We start from the raw sequence: 14841 nt of genomic DNA, 5'->3' as shown, positions 1-14841 counted from the left end.
AAACAAGCACGCTTCAATCATGGAACACGCATGACGAGGAGTCACGCCCTTAAGCACTGACAAATCAATCAGGGTGATAAATTAATATAAGCTAAACTTATCATCACGATTTGACAGTGACGTAATATTTGCAATCAATCTAACAGATTAAAAATAGATTCCTTATCGACTAATTAGGGTCTTACATGAATTTATTTGATTGTAGTTCATATAATTTTTATCGCAATTTACTACGTTTGCATTTTTCTGAGCTTAACGAATAGCTTCACAGATTTAAGGTGAACACTGCAGACAGCGTTATTGTGTATTCATGCACCTATAATTGAGTTTCCCACTGATGCTTGCACAAAACTTAGACTTACCTCATGTTAAATAAATAATTAATAACGACGTACTACAATATTTTATAACACTGTTTTCAAACATTCAATTATTATCTTATATACCAGTTAAATCTTAACCGATAATGGTTTGAATTAAAATATTTTAATTTTTTTTTCTTTTATAAAACTTTTAATAACGTTTATAATTATTATTTTCGCAAAAATATATCCTTAAACAACCACTGCTCAACAATTCCCCTTAGTTTTAAACTGAAATTAAAATGAGCCAAAAGGATTTAAACGCTATTTCCCATTGCCTTAATAGAAACAAGTTTCTTAAAATGTTTGTATGTAAATTGATTCAGATAAATCAACCCAATTTCAGAACTGTTACTGCTTTAGAGCTTGAAAAACACGTACTAACAATATTTTTTCATCCGCAAATTATATTTTAATATTTTTATAATCTATGTACTTACCTTGCCATTACTCTTCATCGATTGGGGGAAAATTACGAAAACATATTTAACTTGACGTTAACATTAATGAAATCTACAAAAAAATAAACAATTGTTTAATTATATCAAAGCCTAAAACAATATTTTTCAGGTAATTTACATCGTTGCGACTTTAGAGTCAATAATTATTGCAGAATAATAACCGTGGTAACCCCGATATACGATTTTTCAATGTAACATCATTAAATATAATCTGAAGTTAAAAATAAATGATTCTACGCATGTTCGTGTGAAATCTCAGTAATCTTACCTTAATTATCTTAGAGAAGATTAATGATATACTCTTGCTACAACACAATTAAGAACCCAAGAACTTTGTTTACCGCTGGTTAAACGTGATAGTTACATTACTATTACAGCGATGGCGAATAAAAGTTTACAAAAACTTATAAGTAACATGTATCATAGTGACCGTTATTGATAATTATAAAAAACGATTAAATGAAATAATCAAAGTTCGAACTTTTATTCACAACTTACGTTCTAGTTCTTCATAAAGGCATGTTAGATTTCTAACCCTTAATGTTGTTGATCACATAAAAAGAAAAGATTTACAAAAACAGATATCCTGAAACCGGAAAAGACAGACGATATGTTTGTTTACATCTCTGCGTGTGTGAATTTTAACAGATCTTTTTATTTCAATGTATTTATATCTAACTTTTCTTTACATAATTCAACTCTTTAATAAAACTAAAACCATTGAATTAGGATTATGAAATATTTATCAATCTTCTAATATAATACAAAGTATTTTTTCACTCTAATTAAGACGTACTGTTGAAATTTTTCATCAACTCAAAAAACAAACATTTAAAAGTCACTTGGCAGTACTTTTCTTATGATAGACAGTAGCTAAACGTGTTATATGCTTTGAGGCAATTTAAAGATTAATTACATAGATTACAAAATAAAAGCATTTTTCTTATACACTCTTATGTACTGCAATTTTCATGACTAATTATAAAAACAAAACAAAAATTTCCGCGCATTCTGCTAGCTTTAATCCTTTTATCAATCGTAGACAATATAGTATACAAAGAGATATGATTTTTATATAAATATGATATATAGTGATGTCCACACCGACTTCGTTCCATTAGGCCGAGTTCCGAGTCGGTCATTTGGTCGGAGCCCGACCGAACATATATTTATAAGTAACAACAAAAAACACATTTACTATGTTTCGTTTTGTGCTATTACTATCAGCGATGACGATAGCCGTCATTGCTCATCCCACCAGGATGGTTCCACCTTCAGAGATGGCTCTTATTCTTGGTGAAGAAGAGTTTGAGGACTACTTAGACAAATATCTAGCTATAGAACAAAAGAATTGGATTAATGCTACTTCCTCTCCTCGCAGTGGTAAGCATTTCTAAGATCAAGTACCTTATATAATTAGTTATTTAGCTTAGAATTTTGCAACCAATTTACCTAATTTTCTAACTTCAGGGTGTACTTTGAGAGTCAACGGTGACTTTGGTCAACCTCAACCTGTATATATCAACAGGAGGACTAATAATTATTTGGCAGCCAGTGGAAACTCAGGTCAAATACGTCTCGGTGGCGGAGAAGAAGTAATCGTTTCCTGTCCAAACAACCAAGCCATCCGCCATCCGAACATTGTATCTACAGTCCATACCGCTGTAATTATTTCAAATCAAATTAGCAGTAATCAATCAATATTTTTTTTAAACAAATCTGCTTCCGTAATTACTAATCGTATCTGACTTACTGTCTCATGAATGATATTAAATCGATTATAGTTGACAGTTATACATTCATATAACAGGGTAGACATATAAGGATTCTATTTTAAATAAATACAAAATGTGTTCAAATATTCAATGTATTTTCTAGACCGCCAGGTGTGTTAGCAATAATTTATTTTCTGGAGCTGGATGGTTAAATGGTAACAGAGCTTTTGGACAACTAACTTGTGCTGGTCACGCTTTCTACCAAGCTCAGCAGACAAGTACAAGATGCTTCAACAACGGCGTTGTAATTCGGTATGCATTCATCATTTCGACTGGTAATGACCATTTACTATATTTTAATGTATATTTTCCTCAAATTTCAGCGTGGGCTTTTCTGTGAACAATCGATTTTATCCTCTCTACCAATCCTGCTACAATCAAAACCGTATGGAAGTTTTGTACGTATGGTACAACCAAAACGCTAACAATGCTGTGCATCAAAACGGAGTTGGTAGACCAAGTTGGTTAGGTAATCAACCTTTTATTAAAAACATTTATTGCACATCCCTAATAAAAAATGCAAAAAAATTGCTTGGTATTATGGCTATGTTATATATGAGAGAATATTTTTCTAGCTGGAGGCTTCTTCCCTGGTGTCAACATAAACAACCTTTACACACAAGCAAGTCAAAAGAGAGCTATTGCAAGACTAGTAGGAAATGCCTTAGCTGATAAATACGTTACGAACAACCAATTCCTTGCTCGTGGTCATCTTGCTGCTAAAAGTGACTACGTTTTCGCTACTGGACAACGTGCCACCTTCTTCTTCATCAACGCTGCTCCCCAATGGCAACCCTTCAATGCCGGCAATTGGAACAATCTGGAACTGGTATTGATGTTTATTACATTATAGAAAATACTATAATTGCATCGTTTATTTAACACAGACTATCTATTTATTACTTATTTTAAAGATATTTCCTTACTAATTCCAACAGAACCTGCGTGCACGTATTGGCAGAGCTGGATATAACACAGTAATTTACAGTGGAACATTTGGTGTTACCCAATTACGCAATTCTAACGGAAAAATGGTAAACATATTTTTGGACAATAACAGAGTTCCCGTACCTCAATACTTCTATAAGGTAAAATAATTCAGACAATGAAATCAAGACCTTATATTACGATTATTATATGATACTTATGATGGATATTTATTAGGTGGTATACGATCAATCCAGACGTCGTGGTACAGCATTCGTCAGTATAAATAATCCTCATTACACTCTGGCGGAAGCTCGCAATTTGCAGTTTTGCACTGATCGTTGTCGCAATAACAACGCGTTCAGCTGGATCAACTGGAGGCCTGATCGCCTGGACCTGGGATATAGCTTCTGCTGCACGATCTCCGACTTCAGAAGAGTTATCGGTCACATACCGAACTTCGATGTTTCTAATGGTCTTCTATCTTAAATAATGTGAAAGACAGTAAATGATGTCAATACAGTAACATAACATAATTAAATAAAGTATTTTATTAGTGAATGACAAAATTGCGTTCTATTTCATAATTTAAGATCGACACCGAATGTAAAACAATGTTCAAAGGGCCATATTCCATTTACGATTACGGAGATAACGAATAACTCTTTAGACAGTATTAACCATGAGTATTAAGATTAGAACCACAGAAAGAGAGGTTTAAAAGTAATAATAGGTTACTTGTTTTATTTATAGTGGCATAAAAATTTTAAAAATTATATTAAGTATAAAAAAAGTTACTCACCAAGTTAGTTACATGAAAATTTTTAGGTGGAAAAATTTGCGTATTCTAAATTTACAGATTCGAACTAGATGCTTAACGTTTCCTGTTTATCTTTTATTAATCTATGTCCATACAACGTACGAAGATCTATGAATAAGAAGCTATTAAAGTTTCGTATGTAGTGTGACGATTCAAACTTACAGCCTTAAGAAGCACATTCATATAAATTCATTCAGGTCTTACAACTTGAGTTATTTAAGTGTCTGAAATATTAAACAAAATCTGTAATAATCTGCCTGAGCATCAGTTCGTCAAACTATCATAAATTTCATTTTCATTATTCTAGTGAGATAAGTAGTTTTAATTTAGATCTACTAGAGAAAGAAGCTCCAATTAAATTTGTTAAATGAGTTTTAAAAGGTTATACTAGGCCTTTGAAACAGTTGATTGACAATACCTCTATCCACCAAATCTAAATAAAAACTTTTAACATTTTTGGAAGTGTCTATTTTGAAAAGTCTTTCCCTTTGTCGATTATCTATGTATTTTACAAAAAACTGTAGTTATTTACGGGAACGGAAAATGTAAGTTATTGTGTAAATAATTAAACATTGTAAGTTATTGTGTAAATAATTAGACATGTTCAGGACGACAAAGGACTATACACAATGCGGTACTATATGCAATGATGGGACGTGTGCTTTTTTAACAGTTTAACTGTTACATAATAAAAAACCTTCCAAGAGATGTGATGTGGACTGAATGCGTAACATAACTGTCAAATAGGTATACAACTGTTCTTGATAGATAATAGGGTGAGTTCAAAGCTGTTTGTTACTTTGAATTTACCGCTCATACAAAAACGGGTTCTTTCCCATTAATTAAAAGAAAGAATTAATGACGACGTAAAGTGAATAGTAATCAATCAATCGAATTTATGTCGGTTTATAAGGAAAAGTATATACATAAATGTAATAAAGAAGATATCCTTACTATTTGTTAATAAACCTGATTGGCAACCGCTCACCCTAATGCATCACGTGGAAAATACATTAAATTACATTTAAAACTCACATTTCCAAATCTTAATACGTGGTCGTCGGAACCACAAAGTTTTAATTTTCATAGTAATGTGTACAGCCATAATACTTTAGCACTAATTACATACATAAAATAAAGTCATGGTTGGTATGAGTAAACCACAAGACAGAGTATTTGGTTACACCACATATTTCATTGACAGACCCCTTTAAAATTGCATTTATACTTTTTAGTAGTGTAACTCGAGTAATTTACAAGGCGATACATTAATCTCTTTTAATATGATTAGGTATGTTACCGATTTCGCCTCATCATTTTTTGTATTACATTTATAACGATTGTTAAGATTTACAAAATATTCTTTATACGATCTGTTCCAGAAATCGTAGGCCATTTTCTGAGCTAAATGCCATCTCAGGATATGGCAACATTACGCTTTGCAAAGCCTTCGTCGGTGAGGTTCAACGTAGGCTCGCCGACTATAAAATGACTTGGTGGCAGCAGGCAAGGATTTTTAATGGGTTATCACTTAGACGAAACTTAGGCCTTGAATTTAGACAAGCTTCTACCTGAGCCAAGACCGTCGAAAATTATTCATACGTAAGTAGTGTACCGTGTGACCCTTTTCAAATATGATTTCTTACTGCGATCCCCAGCTTCCTATAATCCCTCAAAGTTTGGTACGAGTGGTGGTATAAACTGCCACGCAGTACGTATATATATACGAGCGTCATCCGTATGACATGAAACTGCCTTCCCCAGAAATTCGTATATTATATAGTGAGCTCATTTTTCCTCCTCACGCCACACATTAATGGCATTAAGGTTCGAAATCAGAAACATGATAATTATTTGATCAACAAGTATAAGTAAGGACTTTAAGGCATCGATCCAATTTGTTGGAATAGTTTATATATGTTTATGAAAAGTTGCGTCAATTTTACTACTCTCACCCACAGACGGTCGGCCGTCGCGCCATTAACTGCTGGCGTATCTGCTGCGTGTAACGACGAATCCAATTCGCAAGTTTTTTGATCGATAGATAAAGATGTTATTGTGAGAACGAAGAAGATGGGAGGAGCGAGTGCGACTGTCACCATCGTCTATAATTTTGACGTCTATTAGAACACGAACGCGAGTGATGAGTCCTTCGCGAATTGCAACTACTACCACGGCTGCTCGAAGCAAACATGAGTGATCTCAAGACCTACGCTATGACCCATATCGGGATCGGCGTTTCGCGTTCAAAAAAAAATTGTTCACACGTGGGACAAAAGAAGTAAACCATAGAATTAAAAAGCAGTGAGTAAGTGAGTAATTCGAAAAAAATATTTATGTGAAAGGAAGTAGCAAATTGAAAATAGAATTTTTACTGTTAATAACGTTTGTTCTTCTATCCTACTTCTGATTTTAGGATAAGGAGAGAAAAAAAATATAAATAAAATAATCACAATTTAATGTACATCTAATATAAGATATTAATATTTAAATTTATATATACGCGTCTCACAGCATTAACACATAACTTAATAATAATCAAACAAGTCACAAATAATTATAAACAAGGATCACAATACGTCCCTAATGAGCTGTTACTACACTAAGCCCCGAAGGATTAGTGACTGGAGGGTAGGCGAGCGCCATTTTTTATATCTATTAACTTATTAGGCATCTAACAATATTTTTATTTTAGTGCATTAGATTTCCCTTTCCGAAATTGTACAAAAATAAACAAATTTGAATTAAATCAAATTCCTAAACAAAACTGTTCAGTAACCCATCGGGATTATGGTAGTTTGGCAAATGGTATATAGCAATGGTAATTTGAAAAATAGTATATAGTGACGGTACACTGAAAGTAAGTTTATTGATACCATTTTTCAATGTAGCATCATTAATTATAATTTGAAATTTAAAGGAAATTCTACACATGTTTGTGTTAAATCTCAGAAATCTTATCTTAATTCAATTAGAGAAGATTAATGATATACTCTTGCTACAACACAATTAAGAACCCAAGAACTTTGTTTACCGCTGGTTAAACGTGATAGTTACATTATTATTACAGCGATGGCGAATAAAAGTTCACAAAAACTTATAAGTAACATGTATCATAGTGATCGTTATTGATAATTATAAAAAACGATTAAATGAAATAATCACAGTTCGAACTTTTATTCACAACTTACGTTCTAATTCGTCATAAAGGCATGTTAGAATTCTAACCCTTAATGTTGTTGATCACATAATATCCTACTAAAAATAAGAACTTTACAAAAACTGATATCCTTAAATCGGAAAATACAGACGATAAATTTTCTTTACATCTCTGTGTGTGTGAATTTCAATAGATATTTTTCTTTCAGCGAATTCATCTCTAACTAATGTACATACAATTAAACTACTTAAATTACTGAATATGTTTTAGTTTTGTTAATCATTAGTATCTTTCAATATAATAAAAAATATTTTAACTTTAAAGAGAGACGGACTCTTGACTCTTTTAGGTACTTAAATAATTGAGACAATCGAAAAAACTAACATTTAAAATTTACTTGGCAGTACTTTTCCTACATGAAACAAATGAATCACATATGCTTTGAATAAATTTAAAAATGTATTACATAGGTTACATTAAATATTTTTTTTTCTAGATACGTATGCAACTTTTAAAAAATGTCGACTCGATAGTGCTTGACTGTCATTCTACCCATAGGAAGTTGGAAATAAAGTTGTAAGTGCTGAACGCACTATCTCAAAAACAACTTTTCCACCCTTTTCTTGAAGGTGCCTAAATTAGAATTCGAATCTTCTGTGCTCATGAGGAAGGAGAAAGCGTATCGTTTCGCCCGGATGAGATGAAGGTCTGTAACGAAAGGATGGAGACCCACGGTGTGTCTGGATGTGTGGTTGGTCGTGCAATTCCTGCTCATACCCTCCAGAGTGATCCTGTAGAATACCGAGAGGCTGGTTACTTTTCGCCTGAGCTCTAGGATGATTGGCTTAACACACTGACACACTTTTGCAGAGACCCTGAGTTTGTTTGTAGCTGTGTACGCTTTGGACACATTAAATCGCCCAAAAGTTCGAGAATACCTCAACACGTAACAAATGAAAACGGTCCGAGCAATACAAGAATACATGATTAAAAGTTGGAGTCAAGGTGAACAGACTTCTTTTGGCGGTGAAAAGATACGCTTGAATTTAAGTGGCGTTAAATTTCACAAAAATATCATCGCCCATTCAAAGAGTGTCTGAAGTGTAAAACTAACAAGCTCTACCATGACTCTCTTTCTAACCCTTATTAATCATACCATACCAGTTCACAACTGTGCAGTCATCTTCGTAACTAAAAACACCCGATAAAAGCAGGTCCCTAATGTGCAACAACAATAGAGTTTCGGGAAGATGCGATCCCTGAGGAAGCAAAGTTTTGACCTCCGTTAACTCAGAGGAGACGCTACTAATTACTCTTAGTTGACGGGACCTCAAAAAGTCAGAAATCAAAGCAATGAGGCCAAGAATTATTTCATTGCTATAAATCTTACCAATAACGATATAAATATCTTATACTTATTGCAATTTTCATGACTAATTATAATATCAATTTAAAAAATTCGCTCATTCTGCTAGCTATAATCCATTTATCACTCAATCGTAGAAAAATATATAACATACAAAAAGATAAGATTTTTATATAAATATGATATAAAATAATACACACACCAACTTAGTTCCATTTGCCGAGTTTCGAGGCGGCATTTGACCGTAACACGGCTGAACATATATTTATCAGTAACAACAAAAAACATACTTACTATGTTTCATTTAGCGCTAATACTATCTGCGATGACGCTAGCCGCCATGGCTCATCCCACCAGGATGGTTCCACCTTCAGAGATGGCTCTTATTCTTGGTGAAGAAGAATTTGAGGACTACCTAGATACATATCTAGCTATAGAACAAAAGAATTGGATTAATGCTACTTCCTCTCCACGCAGTGGTAAGCATTTCTAAGATTAAATACGTAATAATTTAAGTCATCTAGTAAGCAATTCTGCAATAAATTTATAACATTTTGTTACTTCAGGATGTACTTTAAGAGTTAACGGAGACTTTGGTCAACCCCAGCCTGTATATATCAGTAAGAGGACTAATAATTATTTGGCAGCCAGTGACAATTCAGGTCAGATACGTCTCAGTGCCGGAGAAGAAGTAATTGTGTCCTGTCCAAAAAACCATGCTATTCTCCACCCGAACATTGTATCGACAGTTCATACTGCTGTAATTATTGTTTTTTCAAATAATAACAGTTTTATAAAATAATTACAGAAATCGATTTTTTTTCAGACCATGTGACAATTGACTAATTTATAATATCAATTCCATAAACTATATCGAAAAGAAATCATGTCGTTTCTTATGTAATAAAAAAAAAGTAGTACAATTTGAAATTTAATTATACTAAACAATTATACAATTATAAAACAAGCAAGATATCAAAAGGATTCTATTATGAATTCAATGTATTTTCTAGACCGCCAGGTGTGTTAGCAATAATTTATTTTCTGGAGCTGGATGGTTAAATGGTAACAGAGCTTTTGGACAACTAACTTGTGCCCGTCACGCTTTCTACCAAGCTCAGCAGACAAGTACAAGATGCTTCAACAACGGCGTTGTAATTCGGTATGCATTCATCACTTCGACTGGTAATGACCATTTACAGTATTTAAGTACATATTTTTCTAAAATTGCAGCGTGGGCTTTTCTGTGAACAATCGATTTTATCCTCTCTACCAATCCTGCTACAATCAAAACCGTATGGAAGTTTTGTACGTATGGTACAACCAAAACGCTAACAATGCTGTGCATCAAACCGGAGTTAGTAGGCCAAGTTGGTCAGGTAAACAACCTTTTATTAAAAACATTTATTGCAAATCCCTAACAAAAGATGCAAAAAAATTGCTTTGTATTAGGGCTATGTTAAATATGAGAGAATATTTTTCTAGCTGGAGGCTTCTTCCCTGGTGTCAACATAAACAACGTTTACACACAAGCTAGCCAAAAGACAGCTATTGCAAGACTAGTAGGAAATGCCTTAGCTGATAAATATGTAACGAACAATCAATTCCTTGCTCGTGGTCATCTTGCTGCTAAAAGTGACTACGTTTTCGCTACTGGACAACGTGCCACCTTCTTCTTCATCAACGCTGCTCCCCAATGGCAACCCTTCAATGCCGGCAATTGGAACAATCTGGAAATGGTATTGATGTTGATAACATCATATAAAATACTATAATTGCATCGTTTATTTAACAAAGACTATCTATTTATTACTAATTTTAAAGATATTTCCTTACTAATTCCAACAGAACCTGCGTGCACGTATTGGTAGAGCTAGATATAACACAGTAATTTACACTGGAACATTTGGTGTTACCCAATTACGCAATTCTAACGGAAAAATGGTAAACATATTTTTGGACAATAACAGAGTTCCCGTACCTCAATACTTCTATAAGGTAAAATAATTCAGACAATGAAATCAAGACCTTATATTACGATTATTATATGATACTTATGATGGATATTTATTAGGTGGTATACGATCAATCCAGACGTCGTGGTACAGCATTCGTCAGTATAAATAATCCTCATTACACTCTGGCGGAAGCTCGCAAATTACAGTTTTGCACTGATCGTTGTCGCAATAACAATGCGTTCAGCTGGATCAACTGGAGGCCTGATCGCCTGGACCTGGGATATAGCTTCTGCTGCACGATCTCCGACTTCAGAAGAGTTATCGGTCACATACCGAACTTCGATGTTTCTAATGGTCTTCTTTCTTAAGCAATGCGAAAGAGAAAATATGATATTAATATATAAAATTATTTAAATGAATGATTTTATAACTGAATGACAAAAAAAAACATTTTATGTAATTATTTATAATCCACACCAATTACAAAAGAATGGCCAAAGGTTCAAGAAAGATTTTATAAGATATAGCACTCAAAAATTTATTTATTATATACCTTAAAAAACAATCTCTCAGTGCATATACATTTTATCCTCTTTACTAATAATGGCCATATGCTATTTACGATTACTAGTAAACCATGAGTATTAAGATTAGAGCTATAGAAAAAGTGCTTAAAAAGTCATGAAACATTAATTCTATTTTTAGAGTGGCAAAAAAACAAATTGAATTGAATTGCTTTCTTATTTAATTTATTTAATTGACGAAAAAAAAGACAGAATGAGCACTTATTTTACTATTGTTTAATTCTTTAGACTCTTCCAAGCGGTTAAAACTACTCCCGGTCCTGTTTTACTATGAATATTAAATAATGTAATACATTTTATTGTAATATTTCACCCAGAAAAAGAGTCTTCTAACTTCCAAAAACCTTACCTTTGAAAGATTATTTTGCACAGCAATATTTGTTGCGACTTGTAAGCACAATAAGGACTGATATTAAAAAATTTAAGTTTGTATAACCTACTGACACTTGTTAAGTGGAGATACATGAAACAATAGTACTTATAGCTTGAGCCTAATCACCGATGTAAGGATCAAACGATTATTTGCCTTTCTTTAATATAAATATATAAGTATACTTTACGATGAAATGTTGAATGATTGTGATGAGTACCTGTTATGTTCATGTTGATGATGTGGTACTTATAACGCCGCCGCACATTTCATGAACATGACCGCGTTTTGCTTTCAAATGATTTATTCCATGAATGGATCTCGAGTTTTATTGAAAATAAAGTTTTGAAATTATTTTCTTCCTACAAATGTACTAATTTAAATGAAACTAGTATTATTCGGATATACTACGCGGATTTTATTATTTAAAAACTACATAACCCCGACAAAACCGGGTAACCGAAAGTAACTGAAGTAACCGAAACGTCGGGATTATGTAATTTTTAAATAATAAAACCCGCGTAGTATATCCGAATTATACTAGTTTCATTTAAATGAATAAAACTCGCGAAAATCTTAGATCTCAAAATGTACTAATGTACAATTTTAAATTTGAATACTTTCTGTTGGTTTATGTAATGGTATCGCAATTAGAAATGTTCGTAAATTCAACAGCTAGGAGATTCAGAAGCTTTGTACATAGATACTTCTAAGTTTCACAACTTTAATATTGAAACTAAAAGCTTTTAATGTAGTGTTAACTCGTAGTATCATCATCATCATCATCATCATCAGCCCATACTGGTCCACTGCTGGACATAGGCCTCTCCAATTGCACACCACTGAGATCTATTTTCGGCTACTCGCATCCAGCTCCTGCCAGCCATCTTGCGCAAATCGTCACTCCACCTTGCCTGAGGACGTAGAATATAATATTTTAATTAACAACTGCAAAATTTCCATAGACGATTGTTTATTTTCTCAGTAGTTTTTTATTTTTTTTTATAATAGTTAACAGTTAACTGTCCATAAAACTGTTATTTCGTATAATAATTATCAAACCAGTTACCAGAGACATTTCAATATTCTCTTAAAACAAGGTTGATTATGAGATGTAACAATAAAGATAATTATAAAACGATAAAATCAAAAATAAATTTGTATGACAAATTTAATTTTAAGAAATAAGTAAAATTTTATCTTATACTTCATAGTTTCCAACAAATTATACAATTCGCGGTCATTGTGATACAACTGTGGGGAATTTTAGTTCAGTATAATTTAAAATCGTAATCGTTACACTTTATATCGAAGATAAATAAATGTAAGTATCTAAGATAGTGTTGACTCTATTCTACAATAATAACAAATTACTTCAATATTCAAGTAACAATACTTGACATGTTTTGTCTTATCTTATAAAAGTAAGGTTAAGGTCAGTAATGAGACAAGGTGACGAACTTTCGCATTTTTAAAGCAAGCAGGTACAGGCTGAGTGAAGCGACTACGCACTGAACCGTTTTTGGGTTCCGTTTTCTGACCCTAAAAATTAAAATAGCTGTCTGATAAATTTGTTTGGTAAAAACATCTATAGAGATCATCTCTGTGAATAAACTGACCTGACCCGTCAGTATAGCGTTGCGCTCGCTTCACCCAATAAACTGATATTGTAAGATCTGTCTCACAATATCCATCTCATGTTAATTCATGTTTTCAGGGTTCCACTTCGCTGCATTTTCTTAAAAAGCAATATACTTAGAGATCTCAGAACAATTTGTTCATTGTTGTTAGGCTTTTCCCTTTTCTCTAAAGAAAAATGACACATTTTAAAACCGGGATGGTACGAAGAAATATTTTCATAGCGTCTCTGGACCTTGAGTATTTTTTACAGCATCTCCTCTATTGCTAATTCGTCTCGTTAAATAGAATGCAAAGTACTTATAATTGTAAGTAATATACACCTATAGTAAATGTCTTTATAAATGAGAACAATTGGTTTAAATGAAACACTAACCCTTAAAAGATACTTGGAAATACTTTGAGTTTTTTTAATAAATACGGTTCCAACCAGTTGCAATGTTTGTTGCATTTGTGGTTACAGATTTATTTCTCATAAAAAATATAATAATAACTTAAAATGGTAAAGTACTTTTTTTACATCGTACAATTAGATAAGTGGCAAGGACAAAAAGAAGGAGGCGATGGCAAAATAACTACACATATGTGACTATATCCTTTTTTTAGGTAGTTTAAAAATGATAACAAAACACATATAAAGATATATAATAAGATACCAAAACAATATTTTGTACATAATAAGATGTTTTTAAACACAAAAAATCTTTCACATTTTATCCCTTTTACTGGTAAGTACACTACGAATAACGTTATTATTTCACACAAATCCATTATGAGGAAATTCGAATAAAACAGGTTCATATATTCTTAGCCAGTGACTGGCTCCAGCGATAGTCTGCATTCTTTAAGAAGGGCCGTAAGTAAACGGTAACCAACTCACTCTTTTACCCCCAGTTATGAAACTATACACAAATATTCACGTTGTAAGAATTTATCACAATTTCTACAATATACATTGGTTGTTCTCGACTGGCGCACTACTTTTGGCCTCCTATTTTCTTGCATTCAACATAAACTATTAACAAATGACTAGGTACACGATAAAATTTGCTTTGATTTTCCAATTTACCCGAAATTTCGATTGCTTTTCACTGAAACTCGTTACGGACAAACGAGGTAATGGTCAACTATTTAATTAACGTAGAGAAGCATTATGCAAATGTTAAAGTACATATCTCATGGTGGAAAATAACGACTTAAACCATGCAATTACGATTCTTCGGTAAACCTTACTTAAATCTAAGAATTTGTTAGTGACCTTGAGATAAAAATGTAATATAAATGCTTTATTGGACTCAACTCTTCTTTAAGAGCAAGTTTTTAATGTTCAAGGTATTTACTTAGCATTAAAACTTGGTCTGCAAACTAATTTTAACAGCAAGTTTTTAATGTTCAAGGTATTCACTTAGCATTTAAACTG

At 32.7% G+C, this 14841-nt stretch overlaps 3 protein-coding genes across 3 annotated transcripts in view; 2 read left to right on the top strand and 1 right to left on the bottom strand.

The window, feature by feature from the left end:
* LOC116766496 (muscle LIM protein 1) overlaps positions 1-14841 on the bottom strand; it is a 179256-nt gene that overhangs the window by 2360 nt on the left and 162055 nt on the right. The window lies entirely within an intron of this gene.
* LOC116766363 (uncharacterized) lies at positions 1923-4802 on the top strand. The gene is made up of 7 exons (XM_061522964.1): positions 1923-2206; positions 2294-2487; positions 2702-2850; positions 2922-3067; positions 3174-3427; positions 3537-3686; positions 3763-4802. The coding sequence occupies exons 1-7, from the start codon at positions 2023-2025 to the stop codon at positions 4012-4014; spliced, it is 1329 nt and encodes a 442-aa protein (XP_061378948.1). The 5' UTR covers positions 1923-2022; the 3' UTR covers positions 4015-4802.
* On the top strand, positions 9097-11318 carry LOC116766366 (uncharacterized). The gene is made up of 7 exons (XM_061522796.1): positions 9097-9350; positions 9438-9631; positions 9885-10033; positions 10105-10250; positions 10357-10610; positions 10720-10869; positions 10946-11318. Exons 1-7 carry the CDS (start codon positions 9167-9169, stop codon positions 11195-11197), a joined length of 1329 nt encoding a protein of 442 aa, XP_061378780.1. The 5' UTR covers positions 9097-9166; the 3' UTR covers positions 11198-11318.

This window comes from Danaus plexippus, chromosome 15 (assembly GCF_018135715.1).
Source record: "Danaus plexippus chromosome 15, MEX_DaPlex, whole genome shotgun sequence".
In the NCBI taxonomy this organism is placed as follows: domain Eukaryota; kingdom Metazoa; phylum Arthropoda; class Insecta; order Lepidoptera; family Nymphalidae; genus Danaus; species Danaus plexippus.
This window is presented reverse-complemented; position numbering and strand designations above follow the sequence as displayed.